The sequence below is a fragment of the Maniola jurtina genome, chromosome 7, assembly GCF_905333055.1.
Source record: "Maniola jurtina chromosome 7, ilManJurt1.1, whole genome shotgun sequence".
In the NCBI taxonomy this organism is placed as follows: Eukaryota; Metazoa; Arthropoda; class Insecta; order Lepidoptera; family Nymphalidae; genus Maniola; species Maniola jurtina.
The window spans coordinates 4350010-4377151 of NC_060035.1; the positions used below are offsets into that span (position 1 = coordinate 4350010).

Sequence of the window (27142 nt, forward strand, 5' to 3'; positions counted from 1 at the left end):
TGTTTTCTATGTAAAGCTTGCTTGACAGCATGTTTCTGAGTGAGGAGCCAGCTTAACGTGAACTGCTCAACTCTATTAATGTGAAAATTATAATGCCCTTTTTTGCTTTTAATTAAGTGTAAAAGATGGGGTGTTGGGCAATTGCATGCCCTCATGCTTTTCACAGACTACCGGGCTGTAGAAAAACATTTAGGTGTGTTCAACAACTAAGTTAGGTACAGGAATAATGTTTTTCAATTAACGAGTTGAATTAATTAGTTAACAATACAACGAACAATATTTCTTATTAATTTCACAAGTCATGTAACAAGCAACCGCGTCAATTTAATACTTATGTCGCAACGCAGAAAAAGTTTAGAAAAATATATTGGCTAACGTATTTTATTAAAATTAAATCATGTGATTAAAAATAATGTTTAATATACAATTAATAAATAGGTTGTCCTCATAATTAATAGCAATACATTAGAGAAATAGAGTCAACGCTTGCTAAAATTTATAGAGGTATAGTTTGCTGCACCAAACGAATTTTACTTTTTCAATGAGTTTCACAGACATACACATATACATATTTCTATTTTATTAATGCAGCTTTTCCCCTGTTTATTAGAGTTTTAAAGTCACAGAACCATTGTCCAAACCCTAAATTAAAAGCATAACCTGATAGGATGATACATACAGTGCAAGAGCTACAGAGAAAGAGTTAACTCTTGCGATGCTTATATTGTTGCTCAAAATCACTAAACCAAACACTAAATTAAGAGCAAATCCAGACGGGACGATCACAGAGTGCAAGGGTGGCCCCACATTTAACAATACGGATTAATTATCGACCGAAATCGACCACTGAAATATACCTGTCAATGCTGTAAAACAGCGCGACCCAATTTATAAGGGCCCCGAACAATGGTAAAAGCAGTAAACACAATGGATCGCCGCAAAATGAGCAAAACTGACTGCATCGAAATGAACGCCCGCCGCCGGCTTCGCGAGTCGAAATATACTTACTATTGTTTTCAGAGTGTAATAAAATGTAGGTATATGTATTACTTATTAATATTTTGCGTTATGAATATTTTTGATAGGGAATTAACTCGACGCATCTAGATAATGTAATCATAGTTCATTCTGATATATCTCTTTAAGTAAACATAATATGTGACAACAGAGTTACAGAGTTACAATTGGTGTAGATTGTTGTCAAATGTTTTTATACAGGCTCTGGTTTTGGTATGAACTTTTTCAAATTAAATGCTTACAATATAAACATATGGGCTTAGTAAAACTGTCATACCCTTTCCAGGTTAGCCCGCTTTCATCTTAGACTGCATCATCACTTACCACCAGGAGAGATTGAAGTCAAGTGCTAACTTGTATCTGAATTTTAAAAAACTATTGCTTCAAGACCTATTTATTAACTGTAGCGCTTCAATGAGCATACCCATTTTGGAGCGCTTTTTAGGGACACCAAAAAATGTTTTGCGGACAATTTTAGATGGGTAGGTACTACGTACTACATATACCTAATACTTATTCAGATATAGGTTACTTATAGTGTATTTGTACCTAAGGCACTAGGTAGGTATTAAGTATTTATGGCATGAGCATATTTCATATTTCTTGTGAAATTTTTATTCGCAAAATTTTCATATTTTAATACAAGATTTATCTGAGTGGTAGGCTATATCTTGAATGTTTATGTAAATCAAAGGGTTGAACAGAGCCGCGCACGCGCTGCTGACGTGCGGACCACCGGCGGCTGTGTCAGCCCTGATTCACGGCCCTGCGGCTAGGGTTGTACAACCATTCAAACAAAAATTTCAAAAATAGTCATAATCCATACTAACCTATCAAAAATGCGAAAGTATCTGTCTGTCTGCCTGCTAGCCATTCACGGCCCATCCGCTTAACCGATTTCGACGAAACTTGATACAGAGATATATAGCTTACATCCCGGGGATGGACATAGGCTACTTTACTATTGAAATTCAGAGTCGCCACGGATTTTCTAAAAACCTAAACGATGACGAAGTCCCAGGTATCATCTAGTTCATTGCGAGGATTTTGGCAGTGTCCTTAAATGAGTCGCCTTACCATCTCATAACTTGGTGTTGATTCTCGACAGGATCGTGCTTCGTGTGGTCATTTGCCTGCGTTTGGGAATCAACGTATGTGAGCCTCATTATTGTTCTTGTGACAGCCACGTGGATCAGTTTAGTAGCCATGGACTGACGCTGTGGTGAACGCTGTAGCCTAATACCTAAGTGACATGTTCCATATCCGGAAAGTAACGATTTGGAAAATAATAGCTAAATAGGTTCAGCGCTGGCTTAGTAACTTTGGCTAAGCAATTAGTCGTTCCAGCACGCTGTTAACCCTTTCGAGTTAACCCGTTTCAAGTCAGCATCATACCTAATGGTAACTAGATGAGATTGCAGTCAAGGGCTGACTTGTTATCGAATAAGGATAAAAACCTAACTGTATATACTAGATATAAAGTATATGATCCAATTCAAATATAATTTACCATCTCCTATAGACTATAATAATATGGCAACGGAAGGAAAATTTAACATACCGATAGGGTTAGTACGAGACTTTACATCTTGCCAACGTTGATAAAATCCGGGTGTTGAAACACATTAACGTCTATGTAAAATGAACCTTAACCGACCTGCTTTTAAGCACAAATTTCATACATCTACAACCAGCGCTCCAAGCTGAAATTTTGGGAAAAGAAAATCGGTGGTACTGAATGGTTGACTTCGTATCATTACGCCCATTTTACTCTAACGCTAACGTTAACGTTGCCGCTCGAATAATGTTTACGTTGGCGAGATGTGGATCTCATACTAACCCTACAGCACTAGTATTTGCCATAAAAATTTATAGAGGATCATGCGATCGCTTTATTTTCAGGCTTTATGTTCAAATAGGTCGACGGCAATGCTCCGATATTGTTATGGACTTGTTGAGCCAGCCCTGCGGCGCGGCTGCGACAAGCGTAGCATTGTTAGGCTGAGGCCGCCCTGCCTGTATAAATACATTCATATTGCCACTCTAAATATCTGGAATAAGCCCTACAGTCTCAGCAGAAAAAGACGCGTTCGTGAAATACATCACAGTTTTGAAAGATTGATTGGCGTGTGAATAATAATCCTTACACATTGAAACCGGTCTATCAAAGCTGATAAAGACACTACTCAAAAACAAACAGCCATTTAAAACCCCAAGTACGAAGCTGGAGATAAAATACGAAACTAAGAGCGCTCCAAATCGTTAACACTAACAACTCATTCCTATCGCACTCCGGGATTTAATCGCGCAAAATCTACCGCATTGCCGCACATTCGACGCTTCAGAATGCACAGAAAATGGAAAAAACATGGCGCTAAACCGCGAAACCGTATGTATTTAAACGCCGAATCCAAGATTCTGACCATCAAAAAAGCGGGCTATTTAAATTTTATCAAAACGTGAACACAATGGAACAGATTCAGAGAGTCGTCGTTTTGTTTTATTTTTAATTTTAAATTTGAAAAAGGAATTCGGTTCGGCAAAGCCTGTCACATCATTCCAGCGCTGCTAAGTGACGCCGGACGCACGTCAGTCCCGTGGATGTGTTTTATTTTCATACGAATCCAACCGACTCGGCTTGTTTTTTGTTATCCTAGATGTCGGACTCGCGTATACGATTAATTTTATAAACGTTTTATCGATCTTTCCTCTTATTTTTAGCACTGTTATGAAATGGTCTAAGCGACAAAATAATACATAATTTTCATATTTTATGGAATGCAGTAAAACGTACTTACTTTAATCACATTATTATACTACAAAAATAAAGCCTCGCCATTGAAAATTGCTAAATAAATACTCGTATAGTAGGCTTAACAGCCATTGGTTAAAAATTATTGACGCAATTTTACTAAAAGAGAATCAATTATTTAAATTATAATAATTACGGCATAGCCGCCATAAAACGGCATACACTGTATCGCTCGGTGATAATAAAGGCCGTCGCTCACTTGCGCTCAGTGGGGCGACTAGCGATTGACGTACGTCGAGATGACGCTAAAAGGTCTATTGTATACGAAATGCTCGTTACTCGCCATCCAACCGGTCTTTAACACGCCCGAACAATGTGATCACTTTATACGTACGTACCTTTTTATGTGGCAATGATTGGGCCCCAATACATTGTATTAGCAATATTTATTTTATTAGCTGTCTGTCGCTGTGGTGACAATGATTGTTTGACTACAACCGCTTTTCTATCCAATTCAATAGAAGGCTGATTTAATAGTGGAGTATAAATAATTCCCATCGTCTCCACTATCCGGTTGTAATATTATGTATTTGTAATTTTATTTATAAACCCATTTTTTAATAAATTTAAACAATTTTATTTATTACGCGTATTAAAACGGAACTTATTTTTCGTACATGAAATGCGAATATTGCAATTATTATAATGTTTGTCTGCTGTGCGGTAACCGCTATAGATTTTTATGTATTTATTCAATAGTAATAAAGCCGTAACTCAAACTGACCGTTTAATGTAAATGTAATTACTCCATTGCGTTCTTTTATAGTGCAATTAATCAAAGGCTGTTACAATATGCATGATTACTTAAACAAATAAAAGCAATTATGTAAATACGGGGCTCATTAAGCATTTCACGTGAATATTGTCGCGGTAAAGGCTACCGAGTCAGCGCGTGATATCGCATCTCGGATAAATATCGGATTGCGTCAATTACGCGACTGATCTACCGCGATCGGGCGATACATACAAATGTGTGCGTCGACCCTCATATTTGGCGAACCAGTTCTACGCATATTAAATTACCATAACAAACTGTAAGAGAGCTAGTAAAAACTTACCAAGTGCGATGGCCGATGGCATTCGTTAGGCAAAGATATATGTATCTTGAACGTTTGTATAGCAATTGGCGAATTTTTATTTTGTAAGTAGGTAGGTGCCTACTTGATATTCCGGGAAAAATGTCCTTCCCTGGAATGCAATGTACCTCTGTTCCTTTAGTCAAAATCAGTTAACAGATGGGTCGTGAAAAGTTAGCAGACAGACAGACAGACATTCTTCCGCATAAAATAATATCGGTTTAAATACAAACCTGACTGAGATGTATTTTGTACATTGCATATTATAGCTAGTTTACCTATAGTGTGTGCCTCATGTTGAGATTGAACTAGGTCTGTAGGTACGTGTTTTAGGCGCACTATATTATTTTAATATCTTTGTCCATAATAGTTCAAAGCGATTATTTTCTAATGACCCATTTTAGTCTTCCGCGGAAAATTATCCTTCGTCTGCGCAGGGTATACTTAGTTTTTTTTAAAGAGTATATTAGCCATGCTAATCATGGTTAATACTCCCCTTTCCCCTCCAATTAAGCATAAAGCTTGTGCCAGGAGTGTGTACGACAATAGTGCAACGGGTGGGGTTTGAACCACCGACCTTTCAGAATTCAGTCCGCTCCTCAACCGTTGAGCTATCGAGGCTTTTCTACCTATAGGTACTTAATAAATTATGTTATCGATGTTTTATTTATTTTATAGTTTTAACAAATCTTTGGTGCAGTCTTTCTTTCAAATCAGAATCTCGTCTTTTTTCAAGCCGATCTAAAAGCAGAGTAGTAGGTAGCAATGTTATGTTAATTGATTAGGTAGTCAATACTACGGGCATCGAAATCATTTATTTGATCGAACATTTCGATCGGTCGATCGACGGAAGCTGCTTTTACTCGACTGTCAGTCCGTCCGAGGCTTAGCCCAGATTACAACGTAACACGGTAGTTCTGCTTTGATGTCATTCAAACGATTGCTTAATGCTTTTAATTGCTTAGTTTGGGAGCAACATGAGGAAATATGGTGATTGGCAGTTTTACAGAACCACTCCGGCTTAGTAGAATAGTTAGGACTTAGGAATGACTTTGGATGGAAGTGGAAGGATTAATGATTCATTTTTTGTTTCCGATAAGTATTCCGAACTTTTTTTAATGTAATAATAATAAATACAATAATCTACCACAGAACTTTCCAGGTACAGAAGGGTCGATACGCAAATACGTTAACAAATAGCGATTCTTGTTATCCCTCAACGCATAGCGCTGCGGCCTAAATTTAATAAACGCCTCTCTTTCTATGGGTAAACTCCGCCACAAGTCCCACCGTCTGACTTTGTTCTACCTATTCTTCTTCCTTTACAACCTATCCACTGCCAAGGGTCACTGGTAGAGATCTCTTATGAAGATAGGTACCTAAGTACTTCCCTATTCACATAAAAATGATAAGCTTTTTACTGTTACTAAATTTTTGGTAGAAACCCCTGAATAAAATCTCTCTCTGTCAAAATATAGAGTTACGGGAGAAAAGTCGAAGGCGTGGGTACTGGGTATATTTATTTCTCTGGTCACATGAGCAAGTAGGTAACTAAGCCCGACCTGATTACACTGTTAAACATACATTTTCAAATCCAAATAGGTTATAATACAAATTTCGACATTGTTCAAAGCCTTATCTCAACAATTTAACCTAAACCGTTGTTGTACTGAACCCGGGAGCAGGCGTTTTGTCAACCGCGATGTAGCGACCCACGCGTGCGCGGTACAACGCCACCGGGCCCCACTTCGATTCCCCGTTCACTTCCTTGAACAATCCCTTGATACATGCCTACCAATTGGTCATACCATTTTGTTGCCATTTAGTGCTTTGAAATCACTATTTGTGGCAATTTATTGACCCCAATTTGTATGTAGGTACGCGCATCAATACCAATTAATAGAAACCTACTTATGACACATACATAATACCCATCATTATAATGATAAGTTTGAAAGAGGGAAAAGAGACACAAGGTTGGGTAGTTGTTAATAAAATTCAAAACATGGAAAATTTTAAAGTATTCGGGTATCACTACCCAAATTATTATCAATGCAAAAATGTGTTTGTTTATTGGTTACATGATTTTTTGCATGTATATACCTAGTTAAAGATTTAGAGTAGCATAGGTTACTTTTTATCCAGGAAAATCAGAGATCCTACGGAAAAACAAAACCTAAATCCACGCGGTTGAAGTCGTGGGCATCATCTAGCGGTAAAATATTAATCTATAAAAAAGACAGGATCATAAAATGCTGTCTTATCACTAACATTAGTTCCGAATACGCGTGCGTGACGCTCACTGCTGCTATCAGCGCCAAAATGGCGAAAATCACGTCGCTTCAAAAACAGGTCAGCAATCTCAGGTCCAGCGTACCTATTTGTATTAGTAGAGGTCAGTGATAGCAAGTTGCAACCGAAGAATAACACGGCGAGCAGGAAGCAACGGCCGTCATTAGGCCGTCAGCGCCAACTGTTCCAAAAGCACTCGAATCACGGTTTACGCTCATATAATTAGGAGTCCAATGGTTCATAAATACAAATAAATAAAGATCGGTGTTGTGGCAGGCGGCAATTTAGCGATGCGTTCGCCGCAGCTCAAATTATCGGGTGCGAGGGCGACGTCTCACTGACTAATGACTCCGCCTAAGCCGTGATATAAGCGTATTTAATAAAAATCAATTTGAATATTTCATATCAACATATGCCTTACATCCGTTGTCATATAACTAATACTGCAGCTTGGGTTTTGTCCATGTTTTGTCATAAAAAAGGGACGAGAATTTTTTATGTAGGCATCCATATTTTCGTCGAAGTAGAACTGTTTAAAACTAAACATCAATGAATAGGCAGAGTGAAGGAAAATAAATAAGGAAAACAAAGTTTTTCAAATAGGTTAGCAGAAAATGGAAAATTATTCATTAAAAGTAGGTAACAACGTAGAATGTTGCTAGTATTTGATATGAACTCTTTTGTCCACAATAGGTCACTGTGAGAATATTGATACATGGAACCAGGAATCAGCTTATATCTAGGTCATCTGCGGTGTTATTAGTGAAAAAGGCCAGCACATTAGATAATATTTACTGTATGATATTGATAAAAATCTAATAATAAGTTTTAACGTGGTTTTAACTATGTAAATTTTATCTCTACCATCATTAGTATAAAGTTTTACGGCTGCGGTTACATTAGTACCTACTATGTTTAATGTAAATATGAGCACAAGTTTAAGGGAAATGCTCTCATAACTCCAAGCCGTGCAATTTAAGGCCTTAAATCAAAGGCGTCCGCAGACGTTCCCGGCTACCGATAAATAACTTTGCTCGCGAGAAACGATTTGTGTAACACAAGGATCTTTCCACTACATTTCTTATGAAGATATTATGCTCTAGTAGTTTAACAAACAAATCCCAAGATATCGATTGAGAATGTTATGTTTTATACCCACCTATATTTCCAAAATAAGTGGCAATTATAAACCGACCGAAACAGAGAATGTTTTTTGGATGAACAATGCAGCTGAAATCTCCCACCAGACCAGACGAGACCAGACCAGACAACACAAGACTAGGCCAGACCAGACAAAACAGACCCTTTTCAGTTCAGAAAAGACAATTTTTCAAAACCAGTGGGTACAAATTGAGGCAGGAAATGGTGTTAGGCGAGCAAACCACTCCTCAAAAGACACTATCGAAGTATTGTGGGATAGAAGACCGTAGCCAGGAATTGATTTTGGTGTGAGGGGTTATATCAGGGCCTTTTTAACCGAATTTTCACAGACCAAAAAAAATTGTCCGATTTAACGGTGAATCTATTCAGTTAAATTTTACCTTTTTTGACCGTAAAATGGAATTCAACAGGAAACAAGAGCGCGAACGCAAAACTTTTAGCTCAGAAAAAATTTTAATACAAAACGGAAGCAAGCGGAGCCAGCATCACAGAATAATATAGTACCTTCTAGCACACCCGAACCAGACATAGGCTAATTTTCATCCAGGAAAATCAAAGAGTTCCTTTGATTGAGAGGCTTTTCAAAAACTTATAGGTATTATCTGCGTGGACAAAATCACGAGTATTAGTCTAATTGCCGTAACTTAATTTCATGGTAAAGGATTACAAAAAAGGCACGTTCACCTAAAAAAATGTGACAACAAGGAAGCGTAGTAAGAGTAGGTTACGTATGCAGACCCAATTGAGTTGATACACGTCGTAGCGGGCAATCGATTCTCCCCGGTTCACGCGTGAAATCGTCGGCTCTCCAAACCCGATCCGTTTAGTCAGCTCACTCGATTACACAGCACACACTGCCAGTGCCTTCCTACCTATACAGACCATTGAATTATTATGCACTAGCTTTAGCCCGCGACTTCGTCCCCGTGATGTAGATACCTACTTGCTGATGCTCGCGACTTCGTTTTTATAAAATCCCCGTGGGGACTCTTTATTTTACAAGATAAAAAGTAGCCTAGATATCCAGACCACTCTACAGATCCTTAACTCAGTACCTTTATACACGCAAAAAATCACTCCAATCCAGGACTCCATTACGGCGTGATTGAAGAACAAATCAATAAACCAACAAACAAATACATACAGGTACTGTCGTATTTAAAATATCGGTAATATTTATCGTAGGACTCTAAGATAACTATCTATCACTGAAAGAATTTTCAGAATTAGTTCTGGAGATGATCCAACTAACAATTTATACATCGATGCAAATACCTTATTAGATACCTACTAATAATATTAGTATACTTAGTAGTTAATAGTTAATAATAGGAAATTAACGTACTAATTTCCTTAAATATAGAAAAAAATTTGAGCTCGCACTCAATTTATTTTAATATCGGTAAAAAATATCCCACGCCCATTTTAAACAAAAAATGTCAGGCTCTATTTTGACACGCAAATAAAACAGGAACCCTGCAGTCTATTTATATGAATTTATAACCAGCCTGAAACGGTGTTCCTGTTATTAATATGGACATTAATACATTCCCAATATCCTGCCCATAAATGTCACAGCCACTGGCGCCTAGGACAGGTAGGGACCATCTCAAAGAGCGTACAGAAAAACATTAAGATCCCGAAAAAAATTAAAATTTATAACACCTCGCTATCCGGCCACCGGTATAAAAATCCAGAGAATTGTAACTAGGGTTCCGTTCTCGAAGGGTGCCAACGGTACCCTATTACTAAACCTCCGCCGACCGTCCGTCCGTCCATCTGTCAGTCCGTCTGTCTATCAGTCAGCGGGCTGTATCTAAGTTATGAAGCGTAATAGGTAGAAAGTTGAAATTTTTACACAGTGTGTAAGTATTTCTATTGCTGCTATAACAACAAATACTCAATAAAAATTGGCCGCCACTTCACTTTCAAAATTAAAAAAGTACAATCTTGTTCGATGGCACGGAACCCTTCGTGTGCGAGTCCGACTCGCACTTGACCGGGTTTTTTTTCTTTTACAAAATTTAGTGATATGTCAAACCTGTTCGACGTAGCAAATAAAAATGTACGAGGCAGTGGAGAAAAAACGAACTAAAGACTTTGGGTTATTGCTAAAACAAGGGAAGGTTACCATATCAATCAAGGCGTTGACAAAAGTGGAATTTTTTTACCTCGTGCCCGGACCGTGGGATGAAAAAAGGGTCCATGTTTATGGAAATGCAGTAAGAGAGACACGAAGGCTGCGCGGGCTGGCTTGCTGGCATAGCTTCGCTTCGCCGGTGTCTTAGAAAATATTTATACAATGCAGTGGTTCATTCGGTTCTGTTTTATCGTTAATCTAATTAAGATTCAAAACGATTATTCTAGTCCTATCGCAATTCAATAATAAAGAAAAATAGCTTAAGTTTTACCAAAAATATTTGGAGCGATAAATTTTCATTAGAACTTTGCTTTATAAAACAAATCGATGTCTATGAAATACCACTACCTTAAACCAACTTTTACGATGACAGTTATTGTTAAAAAGTTTCTCAAAGATTAAAGAGATTGCGATAAAATTACGCACAACCTCAACAGCTTAAGTGCAGGCAAACCGAAATCCTAGGACGAGCTGAATGTTTACTGGAAGAGAAAAGAGAATATTATTAGCCATAGCTAGCATAAAGAACCAGACAAATGGAAATTGAACTCGTGTGGAGAGGGTTCCGTACGATAAATAGGTATATAAGTTTGTACGAGCAATATTGAGCGATTTGTTATTTTTAGAACGAAGACTTCAGGTTTTCCTGTAATAAGAATAAAACTATTTTCTAAATTTTGTTCAAAATGTTACCCTCAAGTTGTGTGAATTTCTACGGATCGGATAACATCAAACGTTGTCATCGATGATACAATTTTACTGAGCACAACTACTAGCAACTAGTACCTAGAGTTCCGTTTTTCATTCGGCCGTACGGAACCCTAAAAATCGTTAATACCTATAAACTTAAGCCGCAAATCGAACCCACTCGCAATCGTAGCTGCAGGTGTATACTACGAAGCAGCAGGCAGGTCGCAGGTAGGGTAGGGTAGAGTAAGATTGATACAATGCCAGCGCGCCCCCGCTGCGAGGCCGCATGTCACTCACCGAGCCCCGCGCCGTGAGAACTACCTTGCACTGCTGTGCCTACTCTCCAAATATTTGTAACATTTAGTACTACTTACTTACACTACTATAGATGATAGCCTAGTGCCTTTTCCATTAGGTACTTTACTTATCTATTACTACATAATGCCCGCGAGTTCGTCCGCGTAAGATTTCAAAAATCTCAAGGGAACTGCTCAACGGGATAAAAATTAGCCAATATTCGTTACGAAGCAAGCTATCTCTGTTACGAATTAGGTGATGCTCGTGACTTCATCCACGTGGAATCAGGTTTGTTATAAATCCTGTGGGAGACTCTTTCATTTTCCGGGACAAAAAGTAGCCTACGTCCTTCGCCAGTATACAAGCTATCGCTTTACCAAACGTTAAAATCTCTGTCATAAGAGAGAATTTCCAGCATATTGAATGACGCCCCGAATCGGTTGCGAATCGACTCAGTGTAGATTTTGCAGTACTACCTACGCAGGGCTTCTGCATTTAACTCTCTAGGTAATGTTAAAGGTTAGGTCGTGGAAAGCAGACAGACAAACAGACACACTTTCACATTTATAATATTAGTACGGAAGTATGGATTAGTACAGATGTAATCGAATTCAAATATAATTTTAAACACAAAGCATGTTATAGTTAATGACAGTTATTAGATATTATACAACTACGATAGTTTTTTATTATAACAAAAGATGTAACAGTAATTAATGACACATATTTATTAGATATTATACAAGTAGAACAGGTTTACAGTATGACAAAAAAATAGCGGAGCACCTTGGCAACAAAATATAAGCTTTTAAATCAAAACACAGTGACGCAGAAGGAAGTCAAACTCAAAGTTACATTAATTTCATTGCCTAATTAGAATTTCAACAAACAATGCTGCTTTACGATCTGAATGTGTCTAGAGGAGTCGTTTTATAGTCTTTTAGGAGCACAATTCGAAAAGTTTACGACGCCTGCGGTGACAGTTAATTGTTTTGTATATTTGATATCCAGTGGAATAAAAATCGCTACATGCACATTTGTTAATTTGAATTGTCAACTTGAACAATAAAAGTTTATTGATGGGCTTTAATTTTATATACCTGACTATTGTTACTTCAACCATACCAATATGTCTTCTAAGCCCGCCGGAGCAGTTATATATCAGCTTTCTTCCCTGTGAGGAAGGACCCTCTGGTTAAAGATAATTTTCATTTTTTCACTCTTTATTTAGGTTTTGATATAATGATCACAAAAGTTCTGCTCAATATTTTGACTGCCTTAACTTTAATATTCCATTATAATAAGAAACTTCAGTTGAGAACTTAAATGAAAGGAAGGGAAAACCTACGAGACGAGTATCGGGGCCGGTTAGCAGACTAGGTTGATGAAATTCAGCCAAATCTTGAAATTAATGGATAGTCCAAATTACAGAAATGGATGTTCTTAATTTTTTTTTTTAATTCTTTGGCCAATATTCTTAAATATACTCGCCTGATTATAATAAATAATTGATCATGAAGATCATTGGAGATTATGTATGCAATGACTTGGATTGGATTGGATTGGAACGTTTATATGTTTTTAATGATCCTATCCTGAAAATTCTTTCACTGATAGAAAGCTACACTAGGCCGAGAGCTATAGGCTATAAATTATATCACGTAGATATCTAAATTTTTGGGGAAAAGCTAGTAATAGATATGTAAATGATATAATAAGTACGTGACAGAGTAAAAGTGCGAGCTAAAACAACGGCTTAACGCAAAGATTAACCCATATTCAAATATTCATATGAACTCGGCAGTCACCATAATCTTTTAAATCAGTTGACCGCAAGACGTGAACGACCTAGCTACACATGACTGAGTCAAATGAATCACGTTGCATGTATTTCGTTAAATTATACTTATACTCGTAAGCTTTTTGTTTTAAGCATTTCGCATCCAATTAGTGAGTGGAAGGGAACCCTTGAAAATGCTAAATACTGGTGAAGTCTACATAGAAGAGAAATTAGAAAAAAAAATCTTATGGTAAATCACACAATACACTAAGTGTAGCTTTGACAAATCTGAAAGCTCTGTACTTTGTTCCTAAATTTATTATCGACTACCCTCAACCTTTGAAAAAAAAATTGGTTGTCTGTAAAGTCGGTTTACTGACGATAGTTGAACGTGACAACAAAGGCCGATTGTGCTTCTTTGTCGCTCGTTCCGCGCTCTCGCTTGCACTTCAAGCCTTACATGGAACGACTCATGCGGCGTTACCTCAGAGCGAGGTAACGCCGCATGAGTCATGTTTTTTCGTGCGTGCAGCCGGCTCTATCGAATTATAAGACGTTGTCACGTCAAAAATAAACTCTACAGAGCACTGGTCTCCTCTCAGAGTGAGAAGGGTTGGGCCATAGTCTACAATGCTGGCCAAGTGTAGATTGCGAGTCTTCACACACCTTTGAGAACATTATGGAGAACTCTCAGGCATGAAGGTTTCCTTACGATGTTTTTCTTCACATTTTCCTACTCCTAAGTAACATGGTTCACCAAAATTTACAGGGTTCAAGTGGTTTATCCTTTTACTTGACTGCACCGAAGGATTGCTATGATTTTCGTATACATTATGTATTCCAAAATGATTCTGCTTGAAAAATACATCTGACTTGGTTAAAACCGAAGTAGGTAGTTAATTTTACTTAAGATTGTACTAAGGCCATATTATGATCTTTCATAATTACATTGTTTTAAATTACCAATTAGTCATTTCAAACTACCTGAATTTGTGTAACGTGCGTTTAATAAGCAAAAAGGCATTTTTTGATAATAATAATTAAACGCATTCCAAAGTCTTTTAGAATTCCGTGTCTCAAGAGAAAAAAAGGAATACTCATAGGATCTGTCTGACAAGATCCATCAAGGGTATGAAACCTACAGGGTACTTCCCGTTTTCCTACGAGTATATAGCAATGTCTTATAGCACATGTAAAGTTGAAAAATCCGTAAACTGTGAATTTGGGGTTGGGTACGGTCGGCTTCAGAATTCAAGTAGCAATTCAACGAAACTATTGCATTAAAAACCTTTCGCACTTATGACTTTTTTCTATAAATACACCACACACACCTAACGCATGTGCATAACCGTGCCACGCGAATATGATATCATCAAGCTGCTAAATGACTTACGGCCTTTGACTGTAGGCAAAAAAAAAAAAAATTTTTGTGCGATCGTATAACTAAGTTTAGGCTATAGAACCCTTTATGTGCGAGTCCAACTCGCACCTGACCAGTTTTTTGATTAGGTTGTCTACGCTTTCGCTTGTACCTTGTGGCAGGTACCGAATCAAGATTTATTCGTCGGCCCTCCGTGATCGATGAGCGGCCAGCGGTCCCGCGCGACAACGGTCACTACCGTATGAACAATAAAAACTATATACATTTAATTAAGTTTTAAGTTATATGCCCGATTAACTGATCGGTATCTTACAGTCGTACAAAGATACGAATTTAAATTGTTGAAGTAAATTCTTTTCAATAAATCGTTAATGCAGCCAACATTATACATAATTTCGTAAAGTAAGTTAGGAATACGCATTAAATTAATATTGGAAGCTTCCTATCCTGATTACTTATTAGCAGACCAAGAATAGCATAAGTTTTGCCAGATACCAATACCTTCATGCTTCTAGAATAGAGCATGTTGCAGTTTTACTTTGTTAAGTCATAATAAAAGTGGATCCTTGAAACCACGAATTATATTAGTATATAGGATAATATACAATATTTACCATACTCTTGTAATATCTTTAAAGTCAGAATCACTAATCTGTAGAGTATCACTATAAGATGAGATCGTAGTAAGCACACAAGAAATATCTGTCTCTAACATTGCGTCTGCAGACATATAGGTCCTTTGTAAGAAATGTGTAGGTAGAAGGAATTTAATTCGCTATTCTATATTCAAATTTCCCGGTATTAAAACCACGCACCTTATTTATTTCGTACATTCTTATTCAGCATGACGTCAGGGCAAAGCACGTAAGGCAGACAGTGTGGGACCGATTTATACATAAGGTTTAAGGTGACTGCACTAGCGACATGTCGTGCGACCAAATATCACAATGCATATACTTACCAATTGTTTAAAGCAAAATATGAAAATTTATAGTAGTTAAATACAACCATTCCTGACCTTTTTGTACCTTTTATTAACTTTAGAAACCAGTAGATAATATTAAATTATAGCATGTAAAGGGATAATTAACACACTTCAAGATCTTCACTTCTTATCAAGATTCAATTTTATCGGCACAACAAAAGTTTAGATTGCTGACGATAGAAAAGAGACAAAAAGTCTCAAATTAAGGTAAATTAGAAATAAATAGCCTGTTTAAGATTATTATTATCGGTCTCAGTCTTACCGTAGCAAACAAGTGCGTTGAAGAACTCGACAAGACAAAAAGTCGCCAGTAAAGCCATGCACTTAAGTCCATAGAATTCTTATTGTAATATATATTTGGCAGTTGTTAGGGCGGTGAATGCCAAATAGGCAAGTTCTATGACCCGGGTACATTCAGGCGAAGGATGCGGTGAATTAGATGCGTGATTATACCGTGTGTAGTGGTTCGTAATTGAGGCATTTGCAAGCCACCTGGACGTATAAGATTACGTGGAAGATTTAGGTTTGTCGGAAGAAATAAATTGTAACTGCCTATTGTCCAAAATGTTCGAAGAGTGAAAATGGCGATGTTTTCAAAAAATGTAATATAGGGTACCTACCTATTATATTTTCCCCTGGTCTGTTCTTGTGTTACGAGGTTACTTTTCAAAATCCCCTTTTTTCAAGGTCTACAAGAATTTGGATGGAAATAACTTCTGCATCCATCCATAACCTATTCACTTAATAGGATGTTCTCGACTGGGATAACAAATAATAATGTGGTGGGACTCCCAGATCCTCATAAGTAAATAATGTGATTTAGGAAAAACATAGGGTTTTAAGTACAACCTGGGTAGGTAAATGCCTCAGAAATGCTGGGTCAAAAGCTTAACATAGTGGCTATAAATTTTATTATATCCATGTATATCAGCCTTTATTTTATCTGAAACACAGGTGCTCGTCGTTACGCGCCAGTATAAACTCTTTTGTTTCCATTATAATACGAATATAATACGATTTATTGTTCGTGAAAGCACCGAGCGGGAATACTGGGAAGAGGTCTACAGCGCTAAAGTGGCCTAAACTCAAAAAGTGAAAATGGTAAAAGTTTTTTTTAAATTCTGATACAAGTTAGCCCTTGATTGCTATCTCACCTGGTAGTAAGTGATGATGCAAGCTAAGATGGAAGGAGTATGGTAGTTTCGTTAAACCCATACCTCTATTTCTACGGGTATCGTACCGCTTCGTAAATTGCTTGGCGGCGCGGTTTTGCCGGTAGGGCGGTGTGCTTTGGTTGCTGAAGCTTTCCACGAAACCAGACCAGACACAATTTAGAACTCACATATTCCCAAACTGCCCCTGCCAGGAATTGAACTCGAGACCTCCCACTACCCACTACACCAGGGAGGTCTCCAAAAGTGACATTATATTTGATGATAATTTGGACAAAAACCTATAACTGACAAGGTAAAAACATTGAAAAACTTCGTAAGAAGTGATTTATCATCATATTTTGTAACTATTAAACTTTTATCTCGTTTGACGCGTTAAACATTTAAATAATAGGTGTAGATAACTTACACTTTTTTCCTAAGAGCGTTTTATGATTTATTGACAATTTGTAATTTATTAACTGCAAACATGGTAATTTTAACACAGATAACAAAGTGAATTTACGACGGCTTTAAGCGGCATTAAAGATAACGCGATTACAAAATCTATAAAGTGTTAAAAGTAAGTAAGTAAAAATGGAAAACCGGTTGATTAAAGCCACGTCATAGGCTGTATGGACATATCGACTTTTAATCGACGTGAAAAACATTATTTTATTTCAGCTTATATTGTTACTGATGCTATTATTGTAACCAAATTAAACTGTTTAGCGCAGGTATGTGGTACTTACAGCATAGTAAGTAGGTACGACAATGTATTGAAATAATAATAGGAACAAATTTAAATCACCCTTGACGTCATAAACGTCATTAAAGCACTGCTTACCCTAGTTGGATGCTCATTTTTTTCATTATGACCTGCTAATAAATAGGTACCAACCTAATGCCTACATTGGCTGCAAACTCTATGCCACTGCTACAGACAGAATGGCCGACCGACAAAGAAATCAATTTCATAACACCCCTCATTTGCATCAGAGGTATAATAACATAAAATGTAATAATATGTTTATATAATTTTCACAAGAAAATAGTTTATAAAACAATTTTGAACACACATACGTTCAGGAACCTGAACAATAAAAGTTTATCACACCCATCTCACAATAAACTGCGGAGTGCCAACGCGGTTTATATTACACACTACGCGCTTACACGGAGCACCGCATTATTGCCATATTTGCATTCATATTTTATTTTATCATGAACAATAAAGAATTATAAAAATAAATACCTACTTAACTGCCTTTATTTACTACATAAGTTCATACGCGCTGATGATTATTACTTATTCAGTGTTAAATAATAAATGTTCATTGAATTATTTAATTAAGTATTGACACAAACTTTTATTTATTAATACTTATTAACAATTATTTCAATCCACATTAACTAGGTATACCAATATTACATATCTACTTACTTATATTTAAATTCAAAAGTGTTTGTCTGTCTGCTAACTTTTTAATTTACAGAGATAGCTTGTTTCCCGGGGACGGAGATAGGCTATTTTTGTTTCGGAAAATTAGAGTTCTCACAGGAAAAAAAAAAAACTAAATCATTTCATTCTATCTTTGCGTCATATTCCTCATTGTTGAGGGTCGTGACCCATTTCCATTAATCATAAGACATATTATAGTTGTAGGGGTTTTCTTAGGATAATAATGCGGTGGATTCCCAGGTCTTTCCACATCTAAGTACTCGTATTCATCCATTTATTATAGTAGAAATTCTGAATTAAATCTCGCTCATTATAAGTAGATAGGTAGGTATACATTTTTGACGGAATATTTAAAAATTTTAACAAATTGAATTATCTTTACAGTCTTAATTGGCAATTATGCGTTTTCATTGTTTATTATTCCAAATTGTCCAACTATTTCATTGTCGCGTTAACGTCTAGCTAATTTGTATTGTCCAAAGATTCCCACTTCAATTCTCATTCGTGTCAAGTGCACTTTAGTAATTAGTCTATTTTATTATTGTTTTAGCTCCTTAATTCTTTGATGTAGTCTGACGCCGCGCCCATAGAGTTGTCGTTTTACTAGAGCAGCAATGTCCTGCATAATAGGCCTAACCAATCACTGCTCTAATTTCACCAGACAAAAATACTTTTTACCGTTTAGTCAATTGCTGCTGGGCCTGTGTTTATGATTAGTAAATGACACGCCCGGCTTGTGTAGCATGGATGGAATTTCTAAAAATTTTATTTGTCTGTTTTATAAAAAAAAATCTTCGGTAATGTAACAAAAGATGGTAGAAAAAATAGATAGATTAATTTTTAATAGATATAGATAGATTTCGATTTACTTTAAGATGTTTTAAATCTATTAGTTCCAAGTTTTTTCTCTCTGCATTGAATGTCTCATATAGGTAATTGTTGAAAGTCGTGACCTCTCCATTAATGCCATAATGATTAGGTTATTCTTGGGATAATCAAGCTTAAAATTATTTATCTATGTAAAATATAAATATTTGGTGGGGCGGGTAGGAGTTGCGCTTTTATAACATAGCCGAAGAGTAGCGAAACTGAAGTAGCGATCGTCAAGGCACGTAGTTTGAAGAACCGATAGATGTTGTGGTCCCAAGGTGCCTAAAGGTGATCTCACACCGGAAAGCACAGCGTTGACAGACCCCACACCACGTGGACAGATGACATCAAACATATCGCAGGGAGTCACTGGATTCAGGCAGTAGCAGAATCACGTGGCATATGGAAGACTCTATACGAGAAAGAGTACATAGGCACTTGACAGCAGTGGGCGTCCATCGGTTGATGACGCGACGCTTTTATGTAGACTGTAGAGGATTGCTGCTCTATGGTCCTACTCAATGGCCGCGCGCCAATTACACTACTTGATTTCCACAAGGTCATAGTTTTGTAACGACTCCCGCTATTTCTCCAAATGTATGTAGGTACATTTAGCCAAAAAATTCGTTTCAAACTCAAATATAATTAGTTAATTAATTAACATATAAGGAACCGTATCCAATTATAAAAGTAGAATAGCAATTAAAGATGTGTGTCAAAACATGTAGCCTGTCAAATTGGTTTAAAATGATGAGCTAACTATGACTCCAAAAAAAATCGCATCAGAGATTAGACAAAGAAATAAGATTTTGAAGCAGAAGTGGCTAAGGGCGAAGCATATAGTTCAAAGAACCGATAGATACTGGGCTCCTAAGTAGGTAATCTGATGGCGGCCTAGTATGAAAACGTGCATTTTTTGCAGGCTTTTACTAGGACTGGACAGACGACATCAAACGAGTCGCAGGACGCCGCTGATTCCAGGCGGCGCGGCGCAAAACCGCGAAGTGTAGAAGTTCCTACAAGAGACCAGCAGGTGGACGTCTATCAGTGATGACGACAAAGCTTTTGAACTAATGCGAACTTGTTAATTTGATAGTCTATATACCTACTTAAATTAGAATATTTCTTAAGATTTATAAGAAAAAAAGTTAAAAAAAATATCTATTCTACTTCATGTTCAGTAGCTTGATACAAATCTTCCTACCTAAATAAGTATAGGTAGTAGGTAGTAGTAATTATATTTCATAATTTATGAACCAAAGTTTTTTACTAAGTTAACTATCATTTTTATAGCAAAAAAACGTACAGACCTACTTAGTACCAAATTGAACATTTTTTGTTGATTTCTTGAACAGGTTAATGTTATAATTAACTATATATAAAGCAATAAAGGCTAAAATATCTAAAAAGCAAACTCTATCGTCTAATTTAAGTTAAACTTAAGACTAACGCCAACTCTTTTAATTTAAAGTTAGTGTTAAGTTTAAGTTTCTCGCCGCAGCGTTGTCCGAGCGACGCAAGCATTGTTTGTAATATTCCCACAACGAAATTAAAAGTGAGAATTCAATCCCCAGCAAGCCGCATTAACGGTATCACTGTACAGTACACTGACTTTAAATATTTAAACAGCGTCTATATTATTACATCCGGGTTTAAAAACCATAACACGAGCAACCTACTTGGAAATGTTTACGTAGTGAAATTATGCTAAAAATTGTAGCAAAAGTGAACTACACCTACGTGTACCGAGCTTAACGTCGAAACGGGACGCTCCGGAGTACGTTACGATGCGATTATATCATAATGTTTGGACATTACGTAATTTAGCGAACAAAAGGCGAATATTTCGAGCTGTTCCTCTAGTTTATGTCGGCGAGAAGGGTATTAAGGTAAATTGTACAATTGTGGGCACGGGCCACTCGTTAGCCGGGCTCGACGAGCGCGGCCGACGTGACGTCTCAGCGGCGATGTCGCATTGTTTCACTTTTATGCGTGCCCGACCTTAGATTAAACGTTAACTGGAAGATTTATGGCGGTCATAGAGAGGCTAGTTTTGTGGCCGGAGAGGTCTTTCGTCGAAATACTCAGGTTTCTTAAGAGCCCAATTTGTGGGAGCGCTTAATGCGCTGTCGTGCTCGCATGCATGCCCCGCCTTTTTATTGCTGCCCCTAACTGTAAACAACACCCATTCTGGGTTTGGTCTTGGCCCGACTTAAGGTTGTAATGCGACTGACAATATGAGATAAATCCGCTTATTAAAATAAGTTTACTCTTTCGTCCGTAAAGGAGCTCGAGTGGAAAATCCACAATTTGATGTTATCTTGAACGTTGTTTGCTCAACAATGACTGATATTTTTACGAAAGATGTTACTTAACTTATGAATTCGTTATTAGTTTGTGTACAAATTTAGTAATCCTTGTGTGAAACTAATTATATACCTAGTTGCAGTGTGCTTATTTGGAAGTGACGTGGATCTGATTTTACCTACATGTAGTAGACGAAACGACTAGTTCTAACGTTAAAGCGTATAAAAAGACACAAAATTGGTCGGATTCTTACACTCACCAGTCTCCGCTTGGGCTTGATGAGGGGCCTGTTCTGGCCGTTCATCTTGTAGTAGAGTCCACAGGCGTTGCAGAGGTAGTGGCCGGTGCCGTCGCGTCGCCATAAGGGTGTACTCGTTGCCCCGCAGTTAACGCATTCTCGACCCTCTGTGTACGACAACATTAGGTTCAAAATTATTGTTTACTAGACCTACACTTCAATGTAGATAAATAAATTAAAATAAAAGTCTACAAAGTACAGTTCAAATAAAAGCAATGATTTTAATACTAATTTTACTTTGATATCCTTGTAAGTCTTTTGGAAGCAGTGTTTATTCAAGTAGGTAACTAAAGTGATTTATCTTATAAAATAGAGACAAATAGTACAAATGATTTATTTCATACAATAATGTAAGGAAAATAACTGGAAACTTTACATAGGTATCGATAACATATTTGATATTGATATAGATAACGATAAGCAAACTATTAGTGATTTAGTAGTAACAAAAGCAAGATAGAATGTTTATATCCCAATGTCACACATAAAATGATAAACAAAAAGTGCATAGTATTTGAAAATAAAATTAGTAATTTTAGTGGATTTAGTTGTTTACCTGTCTCCTGGCAGGCTGGGGAAGACGACAGAAAATCACATTCAGAAACATTACCAAATACCAATCGAATATTAACTAATTACTATAAAGCATGCAAACAACATAAAAATATCTAGAGTTCTAATATCTCTATAAAATACCTGCTAAAATGCAATTCAAAAGGAAATTTTTAAATATTCAATTAACAAGGGAAAGCGAGCTAGTTTCGCTCGTAGAAAATATCAAGATTTTTTTACACGCAAGGAAAACGTGGAGAAAGTAACGTGGCTCGTTAATAAAGCGTCTTACCATACAATTATTTAATAAAAAACTTGTTAACATGAGTCGTTGAGACAATACTAACTAAGAACTATTTTATCTATAAAGAAATTATCTACTGTTAAAGTATTCATGATTATAATAAGAAGGTTGCGAATTTTATTTTTTAGCCAATCTGACAAAACACAGCTCAACATTCATCATCGCATAAATATTTTAATCTTTTTTCCCCCCCTTTATTAGTATGAAAGTAAAAAAACAAGCCATAAAACCAAAAAACATCAAAAATATACATATACCTACCTAATATGTATCACATCAAAATTAATGCTTTCTGTGTCAGGGCTGTAAAATTTCATATCCCAAGGGTATTCTCAAAAATAGGTGTTGTGGATGTTAAAAAAAGTAAAAAACTTAGCATTTTTTTTAAATCCTCCGAGAAAAATATAATAATATAGTGAAAAAATGACTCACGTAATTATGTAAAAGAGACAATAGGTCAAGATTTTATAAAAATAAAGCCTGATAAATGTAATGTACGTAATACTAATAAAAATATACATAAAACCCATTCATAGTTACGAACAAAAGCGAGTTTCTTTGTAAAAAAAATATGTGTTGCAAAAAGATTCGAGAGCGATGCACTAAACAGAGCGTAAACGAGCCATAAGTAATACCTACTCGTACATGCTAATTTTCACTATGTGTAATTGTATTATACGTACACAAGTTTATAACAATTTCCAACGCAAGCATTTCAACCGTTAAATACATCCGCATAACTATAAAAAAACACCTGTTTAGGACGACTTTTTTGTATAGAAAATAATGGCTACAAAAGCAATAAAATCAATCATGAACGATTACGAATGAAAGCTGTTGTTTTATACCACAAACCTACGAGATTTGCATGCTTTATTTTAAACATGCAGAATTATTTTGGAATTTTTCCCCAAGATGAGCGGCCCTCTGGGAAAGTTATTAATTTTTTATTTATTATTAGATGTACCTAAAGCATTTCATAAACAATTAACTCGCTGCACTTCGGATCCTGCTTCATCGCATCACCAACGCTGTTTGGGTTCAATTGTTTACTTGAGATTTAATTAATTTTATATGAGTAGAAAATTAAAGTCTTCCATGCAGAATCAAAATTCTCATAACTCGATCTCAGAGAATGTTCACATGTGAAAAGCTTTAGCCGCCCCTAATCTTTCTCCAAACTCGATTACCGAAACGATTATTTATCGAAATCGATTTAAAAATCCATTTAGTCATGCATCCTATTCTCCAGTCTCAAACGTTACAGCAACCTTTATTTAAACTTTCAATTTTTAAAAGAATTCAAGTAAGTAGTTGTATAATAATATTAAAACTTGCTGTCCATTCATTGATCTGTTATAAAATAATTCGTGTCAATAACATTACTCACTCGGAAGTGTGTAAAAATAACCTCAAACCGAACAAGTTTATTACCCTAGAGATTTATCAGTAAGGTGTATCGGTAGGTATCTATATCATAATAATATGTATCTAGATCTGATTATCCAAGTCCCCAGGTAGACGCAGCGGCGCACAGAATAAATAATGATTCCCGCGCAGGGAACTAACAAGAAAGGTGAAAGTGCCCGAGCATCCGATAGGAAAAAACTCCTCACAGAACCTTCCCCAGCTTAAGGCAGAATAGCCATTTATCTTTTTTTATGTAAAACCAGATCACAACCGGCAATTAAATCGCCCGGACCTTATCGAAAACTTATTGCGATCGAACCGACAACTCACTTTTTGGGCTAACCCTTTATTTTTTGTACGTCGATAAAGCCTGTAATTTGCTCCGAAGTTTCTAATAAATAAACACCAATAACGATTATTACTAAAAAATAACAGGATATTACAAGTAACGTGGAGTTTTATTTTGGTGTCTCTCGCGAGGAGACTGATCAAATTCAATAGTAACATCTCTATTGATATTTTTGTGAAAGTCGGTGCGGCCCGCGGCGGTGGGCAAGAGTTACAGCCTGCTGGCCGATCGCGAGGCCGAAATCACACGTATTATTAAAGATAGCACGATTCTGATTAATTGTTCTACAAAAAACAATTCGAATCCTGTTAAGTCGTAACTTGTGCCGAGCGTTAACTCCTTCATACTGTGAGAATTATTACTTCATTTCTCTTCTGGTTTTGACTATCGAATGATCTAACGTTCGCCGCTCGCTCGCTGGACGTGATTCAGACGTGAAATAAAGATACCATTTAGTGCGCACGTAACGGTGCCTGTCCGGCTAGAGATAAACCTATCCTGAACGAATGCAGAAGTTTGAGCGAAAAATTCCAGTGTTTGTTCAAAATTAGAATGCGGCGCGCTCTTTATTGCCCGGAGTGACGTGCGGTCGTGACGCGGCGGTGCTACGTGACCGCGATAAAAGATTTTCATCTGCCATATTTACGTGGCCGAGTGGGCGGTTTTTATTTTTCGAGAGTCTCCAAGCGAGCGCACTCCGGGCTCGAGGAGAGCGCGCAGTTTTCACACGCCCTTCGCGCTCTGGGAAAATGTATGCTCTGCAGGACAGCTGACGCCGCGAATCGGGGATTAAGCTCAGCTAGCGATGCGTTCATAATAAACGCAGACGGGCCGTTACTCCTCAATGAAACCGCGCCGCAAAAACTAGAACATAGTCACGTATAGAGCTTATGCGGAGCGGAGCGGAGCGGGGTAATGTAATTTAAATGAAGGACTAATTCGCTCCCGTGTAGCGTGACGCGCTCTCTCGGCGCATCGGCCCATCAACACGTAACGGCGCGGCTATTTTGCATACAAACCATTAAATTATTGCTCAAAACTTATTCTTTGTTGCGCCACAGAGGCTGTTATTACCGCCTAATTGTATGTCTGTATGCAAATAGATAATTTTATGGAAGCCAATAATCTTGTATTGTTTCATTGGGCGTCGTTACTCTCATACAGACAAGGCCAATGTTATTTCATACAAAACATATTTTTAGATGAAATGTTTTTTGGATAAAAATGCTTCGTATCAAGACTATTTAAGCCAGAAAGCGTTCCCGGAAAATCAAAGAGTGGAGTACCCGTGAAGGGTATCAGCTAGTAGAAGCATATTTTCGGCATTGAGTAGGTAACTATCCCATAACTATAAGTTTTTTGTAATCAGACAGAATGACTAAGCACGCTTGTGCACTTGTCCAATTCAAATCCGAGAAGTATTGTTGGAGACAGCGTAATCTGAATACGAAAAAATATTTCCACATTTTCTATATGTACGTAGGTTCGGACTAGTGCACAATCGCTCTAAAAAGGAATAAAGTCATTTTTCACGGCGCTTGCACAGGGCTGGCGCGTATTTGCGTGATTATCATACGGCCGGATAATTGCGTTTGACGCCAATGCAGCGGCCGCCGGCAGCCGTAATTATCTACATCTGCATGTGATATGACGCGGTCTAACCGAGCTGTATTATTGTCAGGGATGATTTCCTAACTCAGAAGTTCTGAACCACAGCATAAAGAGAGACACAGTATACCTACTTTGTTCCACGCCTTTATGACGACCATGACGAGGGTCGTCATGGTCGTCATAAGGGCATAGGGCCCTAGCCCCTAACTACATAAGACCCTAATGTTGAACTCTAAAAGTAACGCATTTGCCTCGAACTTAATGTCTATGGCTGTATATACTACAACTATTGGTAGGAGGTACCTACGAGTAGGTATGGCATTGGAACTGCATGTGATATGACGCGGTCTCAGCGAGTTTTGTATAATAATTGTCAGGGATGATTTCCTAACTCAGAAGCTTTACATTTTTAACCGCTGAACAGTAGTTATGATTGTAATTTGAGAACAACTAATTAAGGCTCGCTCAGCTCGCTCGATACTTTTAGCATCTGTGATCAGCGATTTTACGACTGCATCGATGCTGCATCGAATTCGATCGCTGTATTGAAATCGAGCGTTTTAGCAATTGTTTTGATTATGCATCGAGTTTTGGCCTCGCTGTATTGAAATCGCGTGCTTCAGCGTTGGTCGCAGCATCAAGCTGTGCTGAGTTACAATGAAAGTTTTTGTGGAATTTTCCGCCACGGAATTACAAAACACCAACGCCGTTATAAATTTCAAACGTAATTACACGTACATAAATACAAAACTCATTTAGTAGCCCGCAAGTAGGTACCTACACTTTTATAATAATGAATTAATCACTGAAGTTCCGCCGAAGTCATATGCAAATTTTTGTGTAGTGTTGCAATTGTATCCCACTGTACCGTCGGACCATGACGAACCTACTATATTGTTACGAACGTACAATATGTACCTATACATTGTTTTGTATGTACACCATTTTAAGAGATAAGTACTTCATACAGTCGGTCGAGATGTCTAGACCGAGCAATCCCGCAGGTTCACAGAACCACTGAATAGTAAAAGAAGAGGAAAACCAACTTTAACTACATATTTTATTTCGACTTATTCATCATCGTAGTAGCTTGCATCCCTGTAATCGAAATAGGCAACTCACGGGATCTATAAAAATCTAAATCCACGCAGACGAAGTCGCGGGCATCCTCTAGTTGTTTATAATTAATTGATTAAA

The 27142-nt window shown here is 37.2% G+C and overlaps 1 protein-coding gene across 3 annotated transcripts in view; it reads right to left on the reverse strand.

Annotated features, from left to right (window-relative positions):
• LOC123866733 (GATA-binding factor C-like) overlaps positions 1-27142 on the reverse strand; it is a 171267-nt gene that overhangs the window by 52110 nt on the left and 92015 nt on the right. For 2 of the 3 annotated variants that reach the window (XM_045908413.1, XM_045908411.1), the window contains exon 4: positions 21675-21826. In XM_045908413.1, coding sequence (XP_045764369.1) covers positions 21675-21826 — 152 coding nt within the window. The remainder of the gene's footprint in view (positions 1-21674; positions 21827-27142) is intronic. The other variant, XM_045908412.1, reaches the window with a different exon arrangement.